At 41.8% G+C, this 23,633-nt stretch overlaps 1 protein-coding gene across 2 annotated transcripts in view; it reads left to right on the top strand.

Annotated features, from left to right (window-relative positions):
* SMARCC1 (SWI/SNF related, matrix associated, actin dependent regulator of chromatin subfamily c member 1) overlaps nucleotides 1–23,633 on the top strand; it is a 195,094-nt gene that overhangs the window by 154,462 nt on the left and 16,999 nt on the right. For both annotated transcript variants that reach the window (XM_033205621.1, XM_033205632.1), the window contains exons 25-26: nucleotides 2,655–2,789; nucleotides 15,443–15,704. In XM_033205621.1, the coding sequence (XP_033061512.1) occupies nucleotides 2,655–2,789; nucleotides 15,443–15,704 (397 nt within the window). The remainder of the gene's footprint in view (nucleotides 1–2,654; nucleotides 2,790–15,442; nucleotides 15,705–23,633) is intronic.

Genomic DNA, 23,633 nt, shown 5'->3' with positions numbered 1-23,633 from the left:
TCCGCCTCCTGTGATTACAAGTGTGTGCCACTACATCCAGCTAATGTTTGTTTTGTTTTGTTTTGTATTTTTAGTACAGACAGGGTTTTACTATGTTGGCCAGGCTGGTTTTGAACTCCTGGCCTTCTGTGATCCACCCACCTTCTCAAAGTGCTTGGATTATAGGCATAGGCATGAGCTTTTGTGCCCAACCTCAGTTTATTTTTGAATCGTTGCTTGCCGTATAAACTCTTTCTTAGGTTGGGTCTGTGACTTTTGAATCTAAGGTCTTTATCTTTTTCTGGTATTACATTACTTGAGCTAGAACACATATCTCAGTAGCATGTGTAGGAAGTGAACTTTTTAGTCCTTGATTTCAGGAATGTCTGTTCTATATTCACACTGTTACAGGTTACTGTACAGGAAATTCTAGTTTGAAATTCATTAGCTCTGAGTTGAAAGGCATTTTACCATTGTTTTCAACATCTGATTTTACCCTTAAGAAGTCTGATACAGTCCAATTTTTGGGGTAACCTGTTTTTTTTGGGAGGGTGCCTTTCTGAAAGCTTGTAGGATTGTCTATGTCTTGTGTTCTTAAAATTTCAGTAATGTTTCTTCCTATAGATCTTTTTAATTTTTTTGATACTTGCTGCCTCCCCAGCCTCTTTTTTTTTTTTTTTTTGAGATGGAGTCTTGCTCTGCCACCAGGCTGGAGTGCGGTGGAGGGATCTCAGCTCACTGCAACCTCTGCCTCCTGGCTTTAAGCGATTCTTATGCCTCAGCCTCCCAAGTAACGGATTACAGACGTGCACCACCACGCCCAGCTAATTTTTTTATTTTTAGTAGAGACAGGGTTTTTGCTATATTGATCAGGCTGGTCTCCAACTCCTGATCTCATGTGATTTGCCCACCTAGGCCTCCCAAAGTGCTGAGGTTGCAGGCGTGAGCCACCACGGCTGACCAGTGACCTGCAGTTTTAAAAGGAAATATTTTCATATTATTTTATTGAATAATACTTGAAGACCCTATTTTTGTATTATTTTATGAATAACACTTGAGGACCCCCTTTTCACCTGCCGTCCCCCCCCCCAGTTCCTGCATAAATCTCAAAAAAAAAAATAAAACAGAAACATTTTCTTTCAAACCAGCTGAGTTCTAGGAGTCATATTCTCATAAAAATAGACCAGAAATTGATAACATTATTATCTTCAAAGGAAGAGTTACTGATGTATAGCTGACAGAAGTGAGGAGACTTACTTTTTATTTTATACCTGTTTGTAACTTTTCAGTTTATATCATGTGCATAAATTTTTTTGTTCAAAAATATAAATTGTATAACATTGTACAGTGATAATGGCTTGAATTATGTAATTGTTTAAAGTTTTGGTGTCATTGATGTAGCTCATTGTAGTTTAGGGTGGCACACATGATCATTAATAGCTATAAAACCTCATTGTCACCTCTTGTCTACATTTCTGAATCTTTCTGCAAATGGGTCTCCATATCTGTAAAACTACAGTTTTTATTTTCAACTATAGATGAACGAAAAACTAGGCTTTCGTCTAAGTGTTAGGTCTCAGCATAATTTCCAAAAGCCTATATTAAGTTCTTCTTGCATGGTTGCTCCTAGGTTCTATAGGAAACCTAAGATCATTAAGAGATCGGTAAAGTAGCCGCTCCATGCTGTTTCTTAAGACCTTGGGAAGATGCGTACTGTGACATGCCCAGCTGTGGCATGTCACAGCTACTCAGGAGGCTTAGGCAGAAGGATCACTTCAGCCCAGGAGTTGGAGGCCAGCCTGAGCAACATAGGTTTTTTTTTTTTAAATGACCCTGCTTCTTCTTCTTCTTCTTTTTTTTTTTTAAGTCTTGTGCAGAAGCAAGATAAACACATAAATTCAGCAGACATAATAAAAGTGAATGAAAAATGGTGCTGGGAGTTTGTTGGGGAAGTTCTTGGAAGTCTGTAGAGGGTGGGATTGATTACTGGCTAGTAGTTAGGGTCTTAAGCAGATATAAGTAATGTGGCATCTTCCTCTTTGTGCTGTTGAGTTGGCATGAGTAGGAGTCACCATCGGTCTTGTGGAAAGGAGTGATAGTCTTCCAGAGTACCTTTCTGTTTAGTACTGTATTTATTTTTCCAGCTATGGATCTGGACCTGGAATTACAGGTGAAATATTGTTTTCCCTTTTGTTTCCACACGTGAGATCTGCTCACCAAAGAGAAGGGAGAGGCTTTTGTAAGAGTGTCAGGTGCTGAGGAGATCACTGCCTGCCTGCCTGCCCACCCGTGGAAAAGTCTTAGGGAGGAAAGGATAGTGAGGGGACAGACCGAGTGCTAGGATGGGATGGTAGGTGGCAAAGTACCTCCTGTCCTCATCTTTGGCCCATCAGGGTCCTAGTTTGCCCTCTCCTTCTTGATAGGCCTTTTGAAGGTAGTAGTTTACCACATGAGGCATTTCCATTAATCTTTTAAGGGTTGATTTATCTGTATAAGGACCAGAAATTCAGAGACGTTATTTTAGATCGAAATAAATGTTTAGTAGAAACGTACAAAGGAGACATATAGGGTACCATTGTAAATTATATAATCTCCACTTTGCATATTGTCAGCATTTTCTTAATGTTCTTTAAGCAAATGTTTACCTAAATAGCTTGAATGATCTTTACCCTTAGCACCTGGCTGCAGTGGAAGAAAGAAAGATCAAGTCCCTGGTAGCTCTGTTGGTTGAGACACAAATGAAGAAACTAGAGATCAAACTTCGACATTTTGAAGAGCTGGAAACTATCATGGACAGAGAGAAAGAAGCTGTAAGTATTTGGAATTTTATAGTGGCTTTTTCACAATTAAACCTTGGTCACTTTTCACAAAACACAAGTTAGGTAAAATAAATAGTAGCCTGTTCTCTTGGTCTCCATGGCTAACTTCTGTCCTTTTTCCTATATTTGATTTGCCATTTCAAAAGGATTATTAGCCAGTGATGTTAAGTAGAAGGTACTCTGTTAACTTTCTAAAGCTAATTCTCTAAATCTCAGCTTCTTGTACATGTTGGCTGTGAAGATACATGATGATATTAAATTCCTCCCTCTATAAAACTTAGAGTTATTTCATTACCTACTTGTTACCAATAAAGTAGAAACTGTATAACTCCATTATCTGATTCAGGGATTTTCTTTTCTTTTCTTTTCTTTTTTTTTAAGTTTTAATTTTTATTTTAGATTCAGAGGTACTTGTGTGGGTTTATTACATGGATATACTGTATGATGCTTAGTTTTAGGCTTCTATTGAAGCTGTCACCCAAATAGTTAACATAGTACCCAGTATGTAGCTTTTTGGTCTTTCACCCTTTTCTCCTCTTCCCCTTTTGGAGTCACCATTGTCTATTGTTTCCATCTTTATGTCTGTGTATACCCAGTGTTTAGCACCTACTTAAAACTGAGAATATGGCTGGGTGCTGTGGCTCAAGCCTGTAATCCCAGCACTTTGGGAGGCCGAGACGGACGGATCACGAGGTCAGGAGATCGAGACCATCCTGACTAACACGGTGAAACCCTGTCTCTACTGAAAAATACAAAAAACTAGCCGGGCGAGGTGGCGGGCACCTGTAGTCCCAGCTACTCGGGAGGCTGAGGCAGGAGAATGGCGTAAACCCGGGAGGCGGAGCTTGCAGTGAGCTTAGATCCGGCCACTGCACTCCAGCCCGGGCCACAGAGCGAGACTCCATCTCAAAAAATTAAAAAAAAGCAAAACTGAGAATATGTGGCATTTTTTGTTTCTGGGTTAATTAATTCACTTAGAGTAATGGCCTCCAGCTGCATCTGTGGTGGTGCAAGAGACATAATTTCATTCTTTTTTTTATGGCTGTGTAGTATTTCATAATGTATATGTACCACATTTTCTTTGTCCAATCCACTGTTGATGGGCACCTAGTTCGATTTCACATCTTTGCTATTGCTAATGGAGCTGCAGTAAGTATGCACATGCAGGTGCATTTTTGGTAAATTGATGTATTTTCCTTTTTTCTTTTTTTTTCTTTCTGAGACGGAGTCGCGCCCTGTTGCCAGGCAGGAGTGCAGTGGCACAGTCTCAGCTCACTGCAATCTCTGCCTCCCAGGTTCAAGCGATTCCCCTGCCTCGGCCTCCATAGTAGCTGGGTCTACAGGCACGTGCCACCACGCCCAGCTAATTTTTGTATTTTTAGTAGAGATGGAGTTTCACCATGTTGGCCAGGATGGTCTCTATCTCTTGACCCCGTGATCTGCCCACCTCAGCCTCCCAAAGGGCTGGAATTACAGGCATGAGCCACCATGCCCGGCCGAACAATTTATTTTATTTTGGGTATATACCCAGTAATGGGATTACTGGGTTAAATAGTAGTATAGTTGAATAATATTTTTATTTCTTTGAGAAACCTCCAAACTGCTTTCCACACTGAACTAATGTACGGTCTCATCAGCAGTATATAAGTATTCAGAGATTTTCTTGATTCCCTGACTTCTTCAAAATAAATACTAGAAAGTAGAACTTAATCTCATCTTGAATTAGGAACCACATTTTCTCTTATCCTCCCTCAGATCCATCCTTGGGCTTTCTCACACTTCTCTTCTCTCTCCTATACTGAATGGTAACTGAAATTAGGCCCATCTGGAGTCTTGTACCTAGCATTCCCTGGAACAGAAACTTTTGACATAAGGTCATGGCCCAAACAGGACCAAGAGAATTATGAAAAGGGCCAAAAGTGAGAGTGGAACGCATAAAAATAAGAAATTTAGAAGCAGCGCGAAGCATTTGGTTATCTTGGGAGAAGTTCTAGAGAAAAAGAGATTAAGTAAGCTCTTTGTGGGAAAAAAAAAATTTTTTTTTTTTTTTTGAGACGGAGTCTTGCTGTGTCGCCCAGGCTGGAGTGCAGTGGCATGATCTCAGCTCACCACAACCTCCACCTTCCAGGTTCAAGTGATTCTCCTGCCTCAGTCTCCCGAGTAGCTGGGATTATAGCCATGCACCACCACGCCCAGCTAATTTTTTTGTTTTTAGTAGAGACAGGGTTTCACTGTGTTGCCCGGGCTAGTCTCGAACTCCTGAGCTCAGGCAATCTGCGTGCCTCAGCCACCCAAAGTGCTAGGATTACAGGCGTGAGCCACCGCACCTGGCCAAAAGTACATTTTTTTGAGTTGACTGGAGAAAGAATTAGTGACTCCCTAAGCATAGGCTAAATTTGAGCATTTAGTTAGGGCTTTTTCCTTCTGACTATTTTGACTTTTTTATCTGCATGTGAGATTCTGACTCCAAATGGTAGAACTTTAAAAAGATATTATTCCAGAATACTGATCATTTTAGGATCACTGTTTACATTTGCCTAAGTATCTTCTTGCATTATTTAAAGTATTTCTTAGTGGCCAATCCAAGCAAGTCCTCTGTTGAACTCCTCTTGATGAGTAGCCCAGTCACCATAGCCCTATCCATTTTATCCTAAGACCATCTGGCCCCATGAGTAGGAAGAAGCTGCTTCAGTAGCTCTCCTACCCCAACTCTATACCACCCCACCCTCAGTTCCCTGATTAGGAAGGAGCCTAATCAGAGACTTACTGTGCCTCTCACTCCATGCTCTACATCTGTCATTGAGCTTCTGTCTATGTAAGCATCTCTCACACCATTGACCCTCTCCTGCCCTGGGAGCTCATGAGACCTCTGTTTCATCTCTGTCACCCTCTGTGTATGCTAGACCAAATGTAGGCTTACTTCGCGGCCTTACTCTCTTTGCCACCTGTTTGCTTTCTACTTCTCTGGCCAAGAAGGCCCTTTGCCCCACTTTTTGCCTACCTCCTGCATTCCTCAGCTATGGATGGCATGGCCTTCACATTTACTGCTATGGCAGCCTCACAAAGCACTTAATTGTTCTGTAATCACCAGTTCATGTGTTCGCATTTCTGTACCAGAGTGTATACTTTTTGAGGGCAAGGACTTAATCAGATGTCTTTTTTAACACAGAAGTAGCACATCAGAGGCCCTTACTTAAATGAATGTGTGCCAGCATTGTTGGCGTAGTAGGGAAAGTGGAAAGGATAATCCACCCTTAAAGACTTAGTTTAATGGGAGAAACAGTCAACAAATAATGACAATACAGTATGCTTGTATAGTACAGCAGTTGTACAGATGCTGCTATGGGAACAGAAAGGAGGCATCCCTAGGAGATGGGGAGAGGGAGAAGTTATCAGAGAAAATGTCCTACAGGTGGAGCTTTGGGGGATGAGTCTTTGTGTTTATCTTTCTCTAATAAGCTTCCCTTTTGACATTTTACGGATTTTCTTAGAGGACCTGGAGTAATAGGGGGCTGTAATATAGTGGAGTGGATTATTGGCATATACAGAATTCAAATGATGGTTGGGTAGATCCCACTGGCAACAAGACGTCTTGCTGTCATTTGCAAAGTATAACTGATCCATTAATCTTGAATATTGAGACGACCCTGAGCACTTAAAGAATATATCTAGTTTGGCAAGGAGCTCTTTCCTCAGCACTAAGTTGCTTTCTCTTCAAAGAACGAACCTGCTGGTCCCCCAGTTTTTTAAACCTTCTGATGCATCTGTTGTCTGTCCCCTAAGAATAGCAGAGTTCGTATCCCCTTTCCACTTCTGTCCACTGGCTCCCAGACACCAAGGGGCAATGTATAACTGCTTCACTTCTCTCAGGCCTGCAGAAGTTTCCTTGTGTGGTGTATATTTTTTAAATAACTACTTAAATTATGTAACTTCACTGTTTTTTCTCTTTTGACTTTTTTTGGGGGGACAGGGCTCATTCTGTTGCCCAGGCTGGAGTATAGTGGTGCAGTCATAGCTCACTGCAGCCACAAACTCCTGGGGCTCAAGTGATCCTCCCTCCTCAGTCTCCCAAGCAGCTGGGACTACAGGCATGAGACACTGTGCCCAGCTAATTTTTTTTTTTTTTTTTTTTTTTTAAATAGAGACAGGATCTTGGCATGTTGCCAGGCTGATCTCAAACTCCTGGCCTCAAGCAATCCTCCTGCCTCCTCCTCCCAAGGGGTTTGAGTTACAGACATGAGCTGCTGTGTCCAACTTTTTGACTTTTAACAAATGTTGCTTTCTAATCAGATCACACACAATATTTCATAAATATTTTCTCAATAAAATAACACAGCTGAAAATGTTGCGAAAATACTCTCCGAACTCCATCCCAATACACAAGGCTGCTCTGCTTGAATTCTTTCATGGTCGACCGTTATTTCGTTTCGTTTTGTTTTGTTTTTTTTGAGACAGAGTGTCGCTCTGTCGCCCAGGCTGGAGTGCAGTGGCCGGATCTCAGCTCACTGCAAGCTCCGCCTCCCGGGTTTACACCATTCTCCTGCCTCAGCCTCCCGAGTAGCTGGGACTACAGGCGCCCGCCATCTCGCCCGGCTAGTTTTTTGTACTTTTTAGTAGAGACGGGGTTTCACCGTGTTAGTCAGGATGGTCTCGATCTCCTGACCTCGTGATCCGCCTGTGTCGGCCTCCCAAAGTGCTGGGATTACAGGCTTGAGCCACCGCGCCTGGCCAAGTTGCCATGGTTTCTAAGTGATTCAAAAAAGTAAGTATGAAAAATCACCCAAAATGGGAGCTGTAATGTTCTTTATAATGTAAACATGCAAGTCACATCCCTTCTGCCACATCCTGTTGGTCGCACAGACCAACTCTGGATCTGGGGTAGGTGAAGGTTTTCAGTGGGGACGGTGTAAATGTTAGAAAGCAGGATCGTTGGCAACCAGCTTAGAGACTCGTTCTCAGACCAACAAAAATGGGTCATTTGAACTTCAAAATGCCACCCATTCATTTTGTGTATAATTAAGACATAACCTCTTTCTCACCCTAGCACTAACATGCTATCCTTTCCTGTGGGAAGCAAAGCTATGAATGTTTTTCTACTGATGATTTCCACACAGAATTCTTTTGAAAATTGAGAGAAGTATGACATATGCCTTGGCACAGTGTCTAGCACATACATAGTGTTTGGTAAATATATGCCTCCCATTATGCAAACCAGTAATCAACAAATATATAGAAAATTCTTAAGATTCATAAGCCGGCTGGGTGCAGTGGCTCCCGCCTGTAATCCCAGCACTTTGGGACGCCGAGGCGGGTGGATCACAAGGTCAGGAGATCGAGACCATCCTGGCTAACACAGTGAAACCCCATCTCTACTAAACATATAAAAAAAATTAGCCAGGCGAGGTGGCGGGCACCTGTAGTCCTAGCTACTCGGGAGGCTGAGGCAGGAGAACCGCTTGAACCTGGGAGGCGGAGGTTACAGTGAGCCGAGATCGCGCCACTGTACACCCGCCTGGGCGAGAGAGCGAGACATCGTCTCAAAAAAAAAAAAAAAAAAAAAAAAAGATTCATAAGCTATTGTTGGCCTTGTGAGCATTTATTGGGTCAGTTACTATGCCAAAGCACTTTAAATGGATTTACTCAGTTTATTTCCCGGCATACTATGTGAGGAAGCCATAAGCAAGAAAATAATGTTTGCTTTGAAACCCCTTATTCAAGAATCCAGCAGTGATGTCGGATGACAACATAAGCCACTTCTTTGTTAGCCCTTCCTACATTCCAGACTGGAGCTTGAACCTGGTAGGTTATGTACCTCAGATCACATGGGTCAGAAATGACAGAGCCAGATATCAAACCTGTTTGTTCAGCTCTCTGTATTTATCTAGTACTTCATAATTTATAAAGAAATGAGCTTTTGCTATTTCATTTTAACCTAGGGACTCTGAGATACATATGCAGCTTCTGTCATCCTTCTGTTGTGAATCAATAAAGTTGATACTCCAGACAGTGAATAGATCAGCTAGGAGTAGAGGCACCTAACTCTCCACCTCCCACACTGCCTCAGTTCATTTTAGGGTGCACTCTTGCTCATCTTAACTCAGTAAGCAGTAGCTTTAGGATAACGTTTTCTTAAATGGAACGTTTGGTTTTGTTTAAATAGCAATGGGTTTCAGAAATTAAGACTCACAGTCAAATATAAAGCCTTTTTTTTTCTCTAATGACTTAAAGCCAGATGTTCTTTTTAGTCTTAAGTAATTGTAATTAAATGTAATCATATAAAAATTTCAGGGCCAGGCATGGTGGCTCATGCCTGTAATCCCAGCACTTCGGGAGGCCAAGGCAGGAGGATCACCTGATGTCAGCGGTTCGAGACCAGCCTAGTCAACATGGTGAAACCCCGTCTCTATTAAAAAAGCAAAATTAGCTGGGCGTGATGGCGGGCACCTGTAATCCCAGCTACTTGGGAGGCTGAGGCAGGAGAATCACTTGAACCCGGGAGACAGAGGTTGCAGTGTGCAGAGATCATGCCATTGTACTCCAGCCTGGGTGACAATAGCAAAACTCTGTCTAAAAAAAAAAAAAAAAAAAAAAAAATCCCAATTTGTTATAGGTATCATGAACTCAGCTATAATTAGTAGCTATTCCAGCTTCCTCATATTTTAAAGCATTAATATTAAAGGAAAGGCAGTTATGGGTTACAAAGTCTATCAGGGAGTTGGCATGAGAAAAGCACTTGAGTTCAGGAGAAGGTGTTGAGCTGCCAGTGGGTCTGCCACTCATTGTGTCTGTAGACTGAGCAGCAGTCAACAGAGCAGGTTTCAGACATGGGTTGTGTTTAGACTAGAACTACCTGGAGAGAATTGAAGAGCCTGGGCCCCACGTAAGCCGTTTACATTTAAATGTTTTCTTTTAAAAGACACTCTCAGGCCATTGAGAATGGATCTATGAGCTGATTCCATTTATACCTTTTGGACTAAATGTTGTCTGTGTCTCTGAAGTTCATTTGGCTAGGTATAGAAATTTTATACCTTCAGAGGCTGGGTGCAGTGGTTCACGCCTGTAATCCCAGCACTTTGGGAGGATGAGGCGGGTGGATCACGTGATATCAGGAGCTCGAGACCAGCCTGGCCAATATGGTGAAATCCCATCTCTACTAAAAATACAAAAATTAGGCGGGCATGGTGGTGGGCACCTGTAATTCCAGCTGTTAGGGAAGCTGAAGCAGAAGAATCCCTTGAACCCAGGAAGCAGAGGTTGCAGTGAGCTATGATTGCTCCATTGCACTCCAGGCTGGGCAATAAGAGCAAAACTCTGTCTTTAAAAAAAAAAAGAAAAAAGAAATTGTCTACCTTCAGAAAAGAGGGACTATTAGGGAACTCAAAGCTGTGAGAAACCCAGACTCTGTACTTAAGGAAGTTAAAGGATGGATGAGACATTGACACAAAGAAACCAAATACAATGAGATGATGGAGCTAAGAAAATTCAGAGAAAAGGGAGGTCTCATGGTCAGCTCAGATTATCAAGGTAAGGTCCTGGAAGAGGAGGACTGATAATGATTTGTAAGAAAGGTCCAGCTCTTGAAATATGAAAAGAATGATTGCTTAGGAGACTGGAGAGTCAGCCTGCCTTGATAGTTTTTGTGGTGGATAAAATGATTTGTTCATTTGCCAAATACTCACTGAGCATCTGCTGTCATCCAGGCATGTAGCTAGTGAGGATACAGTGGTAAATAAAACCCAGCAAAGATCTCTGCCTTGGTGAATCTCAAATATTTCGAAATCATGAGTGAATTAAGGAAGTTATATAAGTAATAAAGTATATGCTGCATATATATAGGTATACATACAAACTGTGTGTGTATGTTACGGGTTGAGTCGGGGGAGATTAGGAGTGGCAGGGAAGGGATTTCTGTTTTGAGTGGTGTCATCAGATTAGGCCTTATTGAGAAACTGACAGTTGATGGGCAAGCACTTCCAGGTGCTGGAAACAGTCAGTGCAGAGGCGGTGAGGCAGGAGTATGACTGACATGTTCCAAAACAAGGGAGTAGGTGGGTGCGCTGGAGCATAAATGAGTCAAGGGAGTTAGGAGGCTAAAGTCAAAGAGATCATGGTGACCAAGTCACAGAAATTCTTGAAAGCCATCCAGAAGCCTTTTGCTTTACTCTGAAATGTGGAATAATTGAGGGACCTTGAGTTGAGGACTGAAGTTATCTTCCTTACAGTTTATCAGGAATCACTGTCTACTATGTAGAGAGAATAAATTATAAGGCAGCAAGGTCAGAATCAGGGAGACTGGGTGTGGAGGCTGTTAGGTTAATGCATGTGAGATACGGTGGCTCGGACCAGGGTGTCAGCCATGAAAGTTAAGAGAAATGGTGAAGTTCTGGATGGATTTTGAAGATAGAGATAATGGGCTATCCTCACAAACAGTAAGTTTAGAAAAGTTTGTTATATTTTATGACAAACTAAGGAAGAAAGAACAGCAAAAAAGAATTTCATACTGTCCCAGGGTAATTATATTTAACTTTGTTTTCTGTGTATTTGTAGTAAATCATCTCTGTGCTGCTTGTCATACAGTTGAATCTATTGTTCAACATTTGCTATTACATTAAAGGTAGTTTTATTTGAGATTAGAAAGCTGTACCCAGTAGCAGGTTCAGTTCTGAAGCAGAAAGACATGTGGCCTCATGAAGCAAGCACACTGTAACAAAGATAAAATGACCAGCCCACAATAATGATGCAGGCTCCCTTTTTTGATTTCTGCTTCCAGAAGTACACATGGAAGCAGCAAAACGCAATTACATTGTTTTCTTTTACCTCAGGTATAAAAAGGGATGGATATGTCTATTTTGGATTTGGGTTTTCTTCACTGAAATTCTCATCACTGATACAAAGCATTGAAAAGGAAGGTGTGATTATTTACTTAACTCTGAGGCTTCAAGTCTCAGCTGGTATTTCAGTCCTTGGCATTATAGATAAATTTTTGTGACCCTCACTGTCTTTTACTCTTTCCCACCCCCCTCCCTGCTTTATGCAAATAGAAGGGAGAAGAGCTTTGTGTGAACTTCAGCTGCACTTGCAGCTGTGTCTGTGTTTGGTGTCTTGGTGTTGAAAAGTGCTCTGTTGTGTTAGATTTCGCTTGGATACGGCTGCTTTATGCATATACAGTGAAGAGGGAGAGGAAGGCAGGGTTTTTGAAAGCAGGGGAAGTGGGGACTCAGGATGTGTCTTCAGAGCAGGGCCATAGGCTGCCTTGTATGAAAAACTGGGTTTGCTGGAGCCTATTTTTTTGTTATTAAAAAATATTTATGTGTTTACTTTAAATTTTCAAATCATAAATAAAAAGTTCTGGCCAGGTGCGGTGGCTCACGCCTGTGCGCTTTAGGAGACCAACGCGGGTGGATCGCCTGAGATCTGGAGTTCAAGACCAGTCTGGCCAACATGGTGAAACCCCATCTTTACTAAAAATAAAAAATTAGCTGATTGTGGTGGTGGGCCCCTGTAATCCCAGCTACTTGGGAGGCTGAGGGAGGAGAATTGCTTGAACCTGGAAGGCGGCCACTGTACTCTAGCCTCGGCGACAGAGTGAGACTCCGTCTCAAAAAAAAAGAGAAAAGTTCTCCTACTCCCAGTTTCATTTCTATGGATGATCACTGTTAATAGTTTGTATCTTTCAGAACATTTTAAATGTGTTTATACATGATCACAAAGTCATTTTTATATATTTGGATTATCTTATAAATATTTTTATTGCAACTTGTTTTTTTCCCCATTCAGGTTATCTTATGTAATTGAATATCAAACAGAATGCCTTGATGACCATCCTTACACGTGCATACATATGGTATTCTAGGACAGTATTTCCAGATGCCTAATCACTGGTTCATTGGTTAAGTGCATTTAAAATATGACCAGTACTGGCAATTTTCCCTCAAAAATTCCTAGTTAACATTCTTTCTGATTGTCACAAAAGTGAATGCAGTCTTCAACTTGATTTAATAAAAATAAGATGTCTAGAACAAGAAAAGTTATTTTATTTGCATAATGAGGCCAGTACATGGTGGCAAGCTCTGCTGCATCTGTCCCAGAGCAGAGATGGCCCTCGTGGAGCCAACTGGTAGCCTGTTATTTGGACATTGCTCTCAACTCATAGGATCTGTTTAGCCCCACATTGGAACTTTTGGTTTAAACTGGGTTCTCTTTCAGGTTTATGTATGTGTTTAATCTCTTATCCTTTCTAATTCTTCTAATTACTTTTTTTAAATTACCTTCTAAGTTTTAAAATGATGGATGAAACTCAGAAAATAAAGAGGATTATACAGGCTAGCTCATGTTGTAGGCAAGGAAAATTGGGCAATTTTTTCTTCCCAGCTTGGCCCTCTCATCTTATTAGTAGGTTATTTTTTTGTTTTCAAGGATAATACCTTGATATTAAGGTAAGCCCCCAAAGAAAGACAAGTTTGGTTAAAAACAGAACCCAAAATTCAGCTAGATAATGCAGAGACCAAAATTTCTTTTGTGTCACTGCTCCCTCCAGTAGCAGTTCAGCTTCCTTATAAAGCATATCTTGACCTAAATTCCGTAGTTCTTACATAACGGTAGGACTACAGCCAAGCTGTTCAGACCAGTAGTCACTCAACAAAAACATAGATAAGAGGATGTTTTCTGGCTACCTCTTAAGCAAATTCGAGTCCTAAATTCCTAGAAAGAATGATAAGAAGAAAGCAAAACCAAGGATCTGTAGCCAGAATATTTAGATTTCCCACCCCACCTTTTACAATCATTTTGCCTCTTACTTACTAATCTTATTAGTCTTCCTGCAGAACTGGACTTCCAGAAGATTCTCTTGCTGTTTACATCTTAACAGCTCCCCTCTCATCATGCACACAGGAAACTGAACCAGGCCAGGCTTTACCCTCCTCAGATCACCTTTCCCAGAAAATGAAGAGCCCACACTAGACTATTAGGACCAGTAGACCCCTGTCTTGCTTGTTCCTGGTAACCGTCAACCTCTCTCAAAATGTTTTGTTTCAGAAGATCTCCCTCTCCCTAAGGAAAGTCTACAAGCCAGTTACCAAAATCCAGGACATAAGCTATACCATTTACTCTCTTTATGTGTTCTCCTCTTCGCCTGCTCATGCGTCTTTTCTTCATACTGTGTTCATGGCCTGTCTTCCCACACCCCATCTGTCCATGGAAATACCCTAGTTGCTACTCCTGTAACCAGTGATGCTTCTCACTCAATTTCACAGGGATTTTCCCCAGTTGGCCCTCTGCCAAAGACCCAGATTCTTAGGCTAATTCTCATGCTTATTCCATCTAGTTGCAAATAATAGTGTGTAGTGTTTATCCACAGAACTGGCTGCCCCCAAAAGCAAAAATGTTCTACTTCCCTAACCTATTGAATGCCTCAGAATAGTGCTGACAGAAATACGTGAGCCATATATATAACTGAAATTTTCTAGTAGCCAAATTAAAAACAGGTGAAGTGTTCTACATAATTCAGTATATGTAAAACCTACATATATACATTGTTTCTATATGTAATCTATATGAACAATTTTTCATATTAAGTCTTCACATTTTACTGTGCATCACTGACAGCACATCTCATTTCGTGTTAGCCACGCTTCAAGTGCTGAGTAGCTGTGTGTAGCTTGTAACTGCTGTATTGGACAACACCGCACAAGAAAATGATGCCCAATGACTCAGATTTTTCTATGAAAATGATGGGATGGAGACATTATTGAAAAGAAGTGGGTTTATTAACCCTCCTAATGCTTGTGATTTTTATACTACTTTCAGAGATCTGGATTTTCATTTTCCTGCATGTTCAGGTTTCCTGCATGATTTTCTTTATCATCCCTGTATTAAATTAATTTAGGATAGGCTTCATTCTCTGAACTAAACATATAATATTGTATTTCTCTTTATTCTCATTTGGGTGCTAGAAAGATTATCTTGAATATTGAAATGTTTGTAGTCGTTAAACTAAGATTCATGCTGATTTTTTTATAGGCAACTAAAATATTCCGTGAATGTGTCACCAAGTATAATTTTGGGTACTTGAAAGCTAAGATTTGCGGTGGCACTGCCAAAGTTCCACATAGAGAAATGCATATCTTTGCAGCTAAGGCCACATCAACTCATGCAGAGTAATTTAACTCTGGTGTTATGTTCTAAAATAGACGATAACCAAAAGAGTATCACATCCAAAAGAGAGCACATAGGAAGTTGGGTGAACTTGAAATGTTAACATCTGAGGAACTATTACAAGGACAACAGAGGCTCATTTTACCTGGGGAAGACTCAGACAGCCATAGGAAGTATTTTTAGTTATCTAAAGGCCTGCCAAACATAGAGGGGATTACATGTGTCCAAGTGACCCCAAAGAGCAGGAAGATTACAAGGAAAGACTTAGACTCGACATGGAGAAGACGTTGCATGGTAACAGATGTCCAAATGGAAATATGCTACTCAAGAAATAACGCCTTTGTTCTCACTGTAGAAGGTGCAGGAAGTGAGGTGGTGATGTCAGTGTGATGGGATAGAGGGAATTCAGGCATTATGTAGTTGTTCTTTGTGTTATCCAATCCTGAAAGCCTCTTCTGGTGTCTTTTCTCTTCCACTTTCTTTGCTTACAGCTAGAACAACAGAGGCAGCAGTTGCTTACTGAACGCCAAAACTTCCACATGGAACAGCTCAAGTATGCTGAGTTACGAGCACGACAGCAAATGGAACAGCAGCAGCATGGCCAGAACCCTCAACAGGCCCACCAGCACTCAGGAGGACCTGGCCTGGCCCCACTTGGAGCAGCAGGGCACCCTGGCATGATGCCTCATCAACAGCCCCCTCCTTACCCTCTGATGCACCACCAAATGCCACCACCTCATCCACCCCAGCCAGGTAAGAGGAAGGCCCTGCTCTTGGAAAAAGCTTTTGGTCACTACAGAGGCACAGAGCATCATTGGGGCCAACCACACAGTTGGTGTTTTCTGATGAAGACTGTTCAAAATTTTCATTGTCATCTAGAAAAGTGTAGGCATGTGAGATTTAGGGTTATCGCCATATAAAGCCTTCCATATTCTTTTCTCTTGGTATGATGCCTTTTTGTTGAGTAGGTCGGTCTCTGAATGGACAGTAATATCTCAGAGTTCATTCAGTTTTTATCTTTGGATTATTGATACTTTAAAAAATTTATAGATATTTTCAAAGATAAACACACATAACACAGCAAACTCCCATGACCTGGTTGCAACAACCATCATCTTTCTGCCACTTTTACTTTTTGTTACAGAAATCTTCAACCATAGATAAAGTAGAGAGAATAGTATGATAATCCCCCATGTACCTATTGGACAGCTTCAAAATTATCAACATTTTCGAGTCTGTTTTTATCTTTTCCTCCTCACTTTGGGAAATGAGATAGACTTCAAATATATCTCTAACCAGTGGGAGTCTTATTCTTTAACATAACTATCATCACCATCAAACAAAAGTAACCATAATTCCTAATATCTTTCGTTAAATATCTTTGAGTGCTTAGTTTGTTTGAATCGGTATTCAATTGAGATTCACACATTTGTTGACATGTCTCTTAAAAATCTATGTAATAATTCACCTTCCCTTTTTTGTGCCATTTATGTGTTGAAGAAACCAGGGTTTTTCCGCAATGTGGCTATGCCTGATTATACACCAAAGGTGCATAGTGTCATGTCGTATGTCCTAACTCCCACCCCGCCTACACACAAACACACATTTCCTATAAACCAGAGGATTGCTCTGGATATTTTATCAGGTTCAAATTCACCTTTTTTTTTTTTTTTCTTTTTTCAGACACTGTCTTGCTCTGTTGCCTAGGCTGGAGTGCAGTGACATCAGTGACATGATCATGGCTCACTGCAGCCTCAACCCCCCCAGGCTCAGTCAATCCTCCCATCTCAACCTCCTGAGTAGCTGTGACTACAGGCGCACACCACCACACCTGGCTAATGTTTGGTTTTGTTTTTATAAAGATAGGGTTTCGCCTTGTAGCCCAGGGTGATCTTGAACTCCTGGGCTCAAGCAATCCTCCCACCTCAGACTTCCAAAGTCCAGGGATTACAGGCATGAGCTCTACCACACCCAGCCAAGATTAACTTACGAGGTCAGGCATTCTTGTAATGTCAGTTTTTCTTTTTGTGATATTAAGATTGATCAGTAGTTCTGGTGTTATCAGTTGGATTCATCCATTATAAAAATTCCCATTCAACTTAATTGTTTTAGAATTTAGCATTCAGAATTGCTTCCTGAATTAGCTATTTTAGTCTGGGCATGATGGTTCATGCTTGTAATTCCAGCACTTTGGGAGGTCGAGGTGGGCAGATCACCTGAGGTCAGGAGTTCGAGACCAGCTTGGCCAAAATGGCGAAACCCCGTGTCTACTGAAAATACAAAAATTAGCCAGGCATAGTGGTACACATCTGCAGTCCCAGCTACTCAGGAGGCTGAGGCATGAGAATTGCTTGAACCTAGGAGGCAGACGTTGCAGTGAACCAAGATTGCGCCATTGCACTCCAGCCTGGGTGACAGAGTGAGACTGTGTCTCAATTAGTTACCCTGAAAATCAGTTCTCATAGGAAAACCTGGATAAATGCGTCATATTTTCCCTCTATTGGTTATCTGTATAATGAGTTGCTGCCCCCCAGTCACCAAAGGTGACCAGTGAAGGTTTTTTGTGTATATTTTTAACATTGTAAAATTATAAATTTTTAAATATTTTGTGTGTTTCAGTCTATCATAAATACTATTTGTGTTTCTTGTTGCTTCTTAAAAGAGGTTGGGTCTCACTGAGTTGCCCAGACTAGACCCAAATTCCTGGGCTCCAGCAATCCCCCTGCCTCAGCTTCTGAAGTAGCTGGATTATAGGCATGTTCCACTGTGCTTGGCATTTTCTTATGCTAAAATTGTCCCATTTGTAGCTTGTGAGAGCTGTTTCGAGTTGGCTATTATTTACTACATTTTAACCACTTTGGAAATTGAACTCATAGTTCCTTCAAGCTTAACTGCCAGCATCATTAAAACCTAAGATGTGGCCGGGCGCGGTGACTCAAGCCTGTAATCTCAGCACTTTGGGAGGCCGAGACAGGTGGATCACGAGGTCAGGAGATCGAGACCATCCTGGCTAACACGGTGAAACCCCGTCTCTACTAAAAAAAAATACAAAAAAACTAGCCGGGCGATGTGGCAGGCGCCTGTAGTCCCAGTTACTCGGGAGGCTGAGGCAGGAGAATGGCGTAAACCTGGGAGGCGGAGCTTGCAGTGAGCTGAGATCCGGCTACTGCACTCCAGCCTGGGCGACAGAGCAAGACTCCGTCTCAAAAAAAAAAAAACCTAAGATGTACTTTTAACTCCAGTTCAACCCCCAACCCCACATTCCTTCTCTTCTTAGAGGGCAATATGTGTGGGTGTGTGCTGTGTATTGTTAGTCTAGTGAAAGTCATCTTGTAAGATTTTTATAGTTTGTTTATCAACAGTAATATACCAAGTGCTTAGCCAGAGCCAAAGTTTGTGCTTTTGGGGTTGGGATGCAAATTCTCTGGCCAAGTTATGGTGTTATCAACACACTTATTCACAACCCAAAATGTATTTTAGGCCTTAGTTTTAGTAGTTTTTATTGGCTTTACTGAAAAACAAGGCTAAGTTTACTTTGGGAAGCTTTTGTTTAGACACACTCAGAGGATTAATGAGCAATCATGAGATTTACTACCATCACCAGACTTGCCACTCTAAATGACATTTGCGGAGAAAGCCTTAGAAGTTTGCCCTGCTCACAACAAGATGCTTTCTTTCTCAGTCTTCTTCTCTATCTGCTTGAGTGGATCTTAAATTCTCTGTATGGAATCTGATTTTCTCCAGGGTTAAGCTTTCGAAAGATACAAATGCTTAACAGAGTGCAGATCTCAAAATAATTTTTCAAAAACAGTAGTTATTTAAAAATTCCTAGGCCAGGCTTGGTGGCTCACACCGTTAATTCCAGCACTTTGGGAGGCCAAGGTGTGAGGATCGCTTGAACCCAGGAATTTGAGACCAGCCTGGGCAATATAGAGAGAAGCTGTCTCTACCAAAAAAAAGCCAGGTGTGGTGGCACTACATACCTGTAGTCCTAGCTACTCAGGAGGCTGAGGTTGGTGGATCACTTGAACCCAGGAGTTGGAGATTGCAAGGGAGCTGTGATTGTGACACTGCACCATTATACTTCAGCCTGGGCAACAGAGTGAGACCCTGTCTCTAAAAATAAATAAATAAATAAAAATTCAGTTTCTAAAACACTGGGATAAACTTTTAAGAGGAAGTTGACTGTAGCTACATAGTATTTGGCTCTTAATGGTACTAAAGCATCATATTCACATTAACTCTCACAGAACATCTAAGGAACACTAGCATCTGCATTTAGTTTGTAAAAGATGAGCAGAGAGGTGCATCTACTTTGTTCCCTAAATGAGATTTTGGTGATAATAGGTATTTGTGTGCCATGCCCCTCACCCACATCGTTTCACTTACTTTTCATTTACTTTTCACTTACTTGTCATTCTCACCTTACAAAGCATGGCAAGGCCACAGAACTTTGCTGCATGGTGGAGCCAGGATTCACACTGAGCTCCATCTAATTGCAAAGTGAGGCCAATGCCACAGTGCTGCCTCCCGTGACAGAAGACTAAGGGGATTTACAGCAGATTCAGATACAGCTATTCTAGTGAAGCAGTGCCAGCAAACTAGAGTTCATAAAAATAGTCTTTGGAAGAGAAATAGGTCATTTTAATCTTTTTACTTTCTCACAAAAATAGACTTTTCTAAAGTGAATTTGTAAAGGAAAGAATTATTGAGTGCAGTACATGATGAGAGTTTTTTTTTATTTTTAGTCTATGACAAGATAGTCTTATGATTTTTTGTTGAAATAAAATGTACATTTTGGATAATGCACAATCATAAATATTCAGCTGAGGTTTTTTTTTTAAATTTTTTTACTTCCTTTATACTTACAGAATTGATGAGTTTTAACAGAGAATATTCATGTGTAACGAACACACAGAGGCCCTCATCATACTCAGTTGCCTTCCCTTCCAAGGATAACAACTCTCCTGACTTCTAGCACCGTAGACTAGTTGGGCTGGTTGAATGTTATCTAAATGTAACCACAATGATATTTATTATATCTGGCTGCTTTCCTTGTTTTATTTTGTTTTGTCAGGACCATACTCTGTCACCCAGGCTAGAGTGCAGTGACACCATCAGGGCTCACTGCAGCCTCAACCTGCCAGGCTCAGGCCATCCTCCCCCCTCAGCCTCTTGAGTAGTTGGGACCATAGGTGCACACCACCACACCCCACTGCTTTTGAAATTTTTTTGTAGAGGCATGGGCTCACTATATTGCCCAGGCTGGTCTTGAACTCCTGGGCTCAAGCAGTCCTCTCACCTCTGCCTCCCAAAGTGTTGGGATTACAAGCTTGAGCCACCGTGCCCGGCCACATCTGGCTTCTTTCACTCAACACTGTGTATCTGGGATGCATCCACATTGTTAATGGTTGTACATTTGTTCCTTCTGTGTGCTATACGGTGTTCTGTGGCTGTATTATTTACTAGTCTGTTCTCCTGTTGGACATTTGACTGATTTCTGGATTTTAGTTATTACGAATAGTTTGTGCTGTTGTGAAATACATGAGCACATGTCTTTTGATAAGATATATATGTACATGTCTGTTGTATATATCCCTAAGGTATAGAATTGAGTATTTATGAACCTAAGAGTGGATCATAGGATATGCATATGTTCAGATTAATAGATGCTGCCAAACTTTTTGCACAGTGGTGGTGCCTGTTTACACTCTAGCAGTATGTGAGAGTTCCAGCAATTCAAGATAATAATTTTCCCAAATTACCCCTTTGTTGGGTTGCTTCGGAGTTTGAATGTAAAATTAAGTCTATTAAAGAGTAAAATTAAGAGCAACAGCAAATTAGGCTGGGCGCAGTGGCTCATGCCTGTAATCCCAACACTTCGGGAAGCCGAGGCAGGTGGATCACTTGAGGCCAGGAGTTCGAGACCAGCGCCTGGCCAACATGGCAAAACCACATCTCTACTAAAAATAGAAAAAGTAGCCGGGTATAGTGGCACACACCTGTAATTCCAGCTACTCAGGAGGCCAAGGCATGGACCCAATTGGTTGGACCCAGGAGGCAGAGGTTGCAGTGAGCTGAGATCATGCCACTGCACTCCAGCCTGGGCAACAGAGTGAGAGACTCTATCTCAAAAATAAAAAGTAAATTAAACACGCTATTTTAAAGTTATCAGTTTAGAAAAAGCTGGTTCTAACAGGTAGGTCTGATAGACCATATTCTAAAGGTCAGCTACAGAGTACTTTCAAACCAGGACAAGTAAGATTGTCCATAGCGTTCTGGGGCCAGAATGGCTTTAGTCTCTGAGTTGCCACAGGGTAAGGTAAGAACTATGAGCAGGTCCTTCCAACTTATGATTCCTAAGTTCCAGAAAAGTTAACAGGCCACAGCTTACATTGGGAGCTGAAGATTATCTGGGTCAGTTGGCTGTCTTTGGTATTTGGCTAGACTTTATGATATATGATGGGAATAATCAGCTTCTGAATGCCAGTAAGGTTGGGGAAGTGCTGAGAGCAGGGACTAGGCAGATTTATTACCAAGTGGTTAATTTTTCATCTCTCTGGCTTCTGTATAAGTATGCAGATAAGTTACATGTAATTTTTCTCTACACAACTCTCCATCAGTTAGTGGTGGAGCCTGTTAAAGTAGCAGCTTGGTATTATGAATCTGCTAGGCTCTCAAACACTTATGGACTTCTAGGTTTCAGTGTAACTGGTATAAGCTGGTACCTGTACATATGCCATTTAATTCGTACCTGTACCCCTCTGTAAGTCCTTCAGCCCCTCTGCCCCGTCGCCTACCTTTGATTCATCAAATGCTTACAATTTTTGTTTAGAGACTACTGTGTGCATGCCTCTATTGCTCTTCCTTGGCTCTTATTGTTTTGTTTCTATCTCTTATAGTGTCCCAACTTGGTTTCTTCCTACCAAACAAAAAGACAAGGGAAGTATCTGTAGTAGAGTGTTTCTGGTATCCAGTTGGCAAATGGAAACTGAAAGTTGGCCCCACCTGTTCTGTTTGTTTAGGTTTTGTTGATCTTAATGAAATACACAGCACTGCATTTCATTCCTTTTCATTTAACTATAAAACTGTATCAAATGATGCCTACATTAAGATTCTCCATATAAGACTGCCATTCCAGATGGCAAAAGGTGAATAGGCATAATAGAAACCAGTTCTTAAGCACATGTGTGTGATTCCCTTGACCATACCCTGGCCCATGATATCTGTTAATATGAAAGCACATGGGGAACCATAGAGGGGAATGGCCCAGGTGGTAGCTGCTGTTTGCTGAGGTGTGCTGCTTACTCAAGCAGGAGGACACCTCTGACTTCCTGGGATCTCCGGTTTTTTGTTGTTGTTGTTGTTGTTGTTGTGTTGTTGTTGTTGTTTTGAGACAGAGTTTTGCTGTTGTCACCCAGGCTGGAGTGCAATTTTGTAGTCTTGGCTCACCACAACCTCTGCCTCCCAGATTAAAGCAATTCTCCTGCCTCAGCCTCCCGAGTAGCTGGGATTACAGGCACCTGCAACCATGCCCAGCTAATTTTTTTATTTTTGGTAGAGACAGGGTTTCACCGTATTGGCCAGGCTGGTCTTGAGCTCCTGACCTCAGGTGATCCACCCGCCTTGGCCTCCCAAAATGCTGGGATTACAGGTGTGAGCCACTGCACCCGGCGGGATCTCCTTTAAGTTGAGATGGTCAGGACTGTAGGAACTTTAGCACATGTTTAAAGGAAGATTACCTATCATTAAGTTAGAAGGAAAAGACAGAAATCTAGTATATAATTATAGTGGTAATCTCTGCTCTCCATAGGCAGGGATGTATTTTAGTAGAGGCAAGGTCTCACTATGTTGCCCAGGTTGGTCTCAAACTCTTGAGCTCAAGTGATCCTCTCGCCTTGGCCTCCCAAAGTACTGGGACTACAGGCATGAGCCACTAGGCCCAGCCCGTCCTAGGCATTTGTAATAAATGAGGCACTCTTGAATATTCCTGCCTCATGGATCTTAAGTCAGCTGCCTGCATTGGGGAAGCCTTCGTGTGTGCTCGATGTGTGTAAGCAGAGGGAAAGAACATGTTTGATGTAAATATTTTCATTGTTTCCTCATTACTAATAGTGTAAGAATTTTTGGAAGTGTCTAGAAAATCAGAATAGAATTGGTCTGATGATGAGAACGCAGACATAATACAATGATATTCTAATGATAAAACTAGAATGGGCTGGAAATGATGGCTCACGCCTGTAATCCCAGCACTTTGGGAGGCCAAGGCAGGCAGATTGCTTGAGCTCAGGAGTTCGAGACCAACCTGGGCAACATGATGAAACCCTGTCTCTACGAAAATAAAAAAATTTGCGAGGTGTGGTGGCGTGCGCCTGTGGTTCCAGCTACTTGGGAGGTTGAGACAGAAGGATCACTTGAGCCCAGGAGGTCGAGGCTCCGTTGAGCCAAGATCGCGCCACTGCACTCTAGCCTGGGTGATAGAGCAAGACCCTGTCTTTAAAAAAAAAAACAGACTTTTTTTTGAGACAGGGTTTTGCTATGTCGCCCAGCCTGGAGTATAGTTGTGCAGTCATGGCCCACTGCAGCCTTGAATTCCTGGGCTCAAGCAATCCTCCCACTTCAGCCACCTGAGTAGCTGGGACTACAGGCACGTGCCACCACACCCAGCTACACTTGGCTTTT

The sequence above is a fragment of the Trachypithecus francoisi genome, unplaced genomic scaffold (assembly GCF_009764315.1).
Source record: "Trachypithecus francoisi isolate TF-2019V2 unplaced genomic scaffold, Tfra_2.0 Lachesis_group0, whole genome shotgun sequence".
NCBI lineage: Eukaryota > Metazoa > Chordata > Mammalia > Primates > Cercopithecidae > Trachypithecus > Trachypithecus francoisi.
The sequence above is the reverse complement of the archived record's forward strand: the minus strand, read 5'-3'. Positions and strand labels throughout refer to the sequence as shown.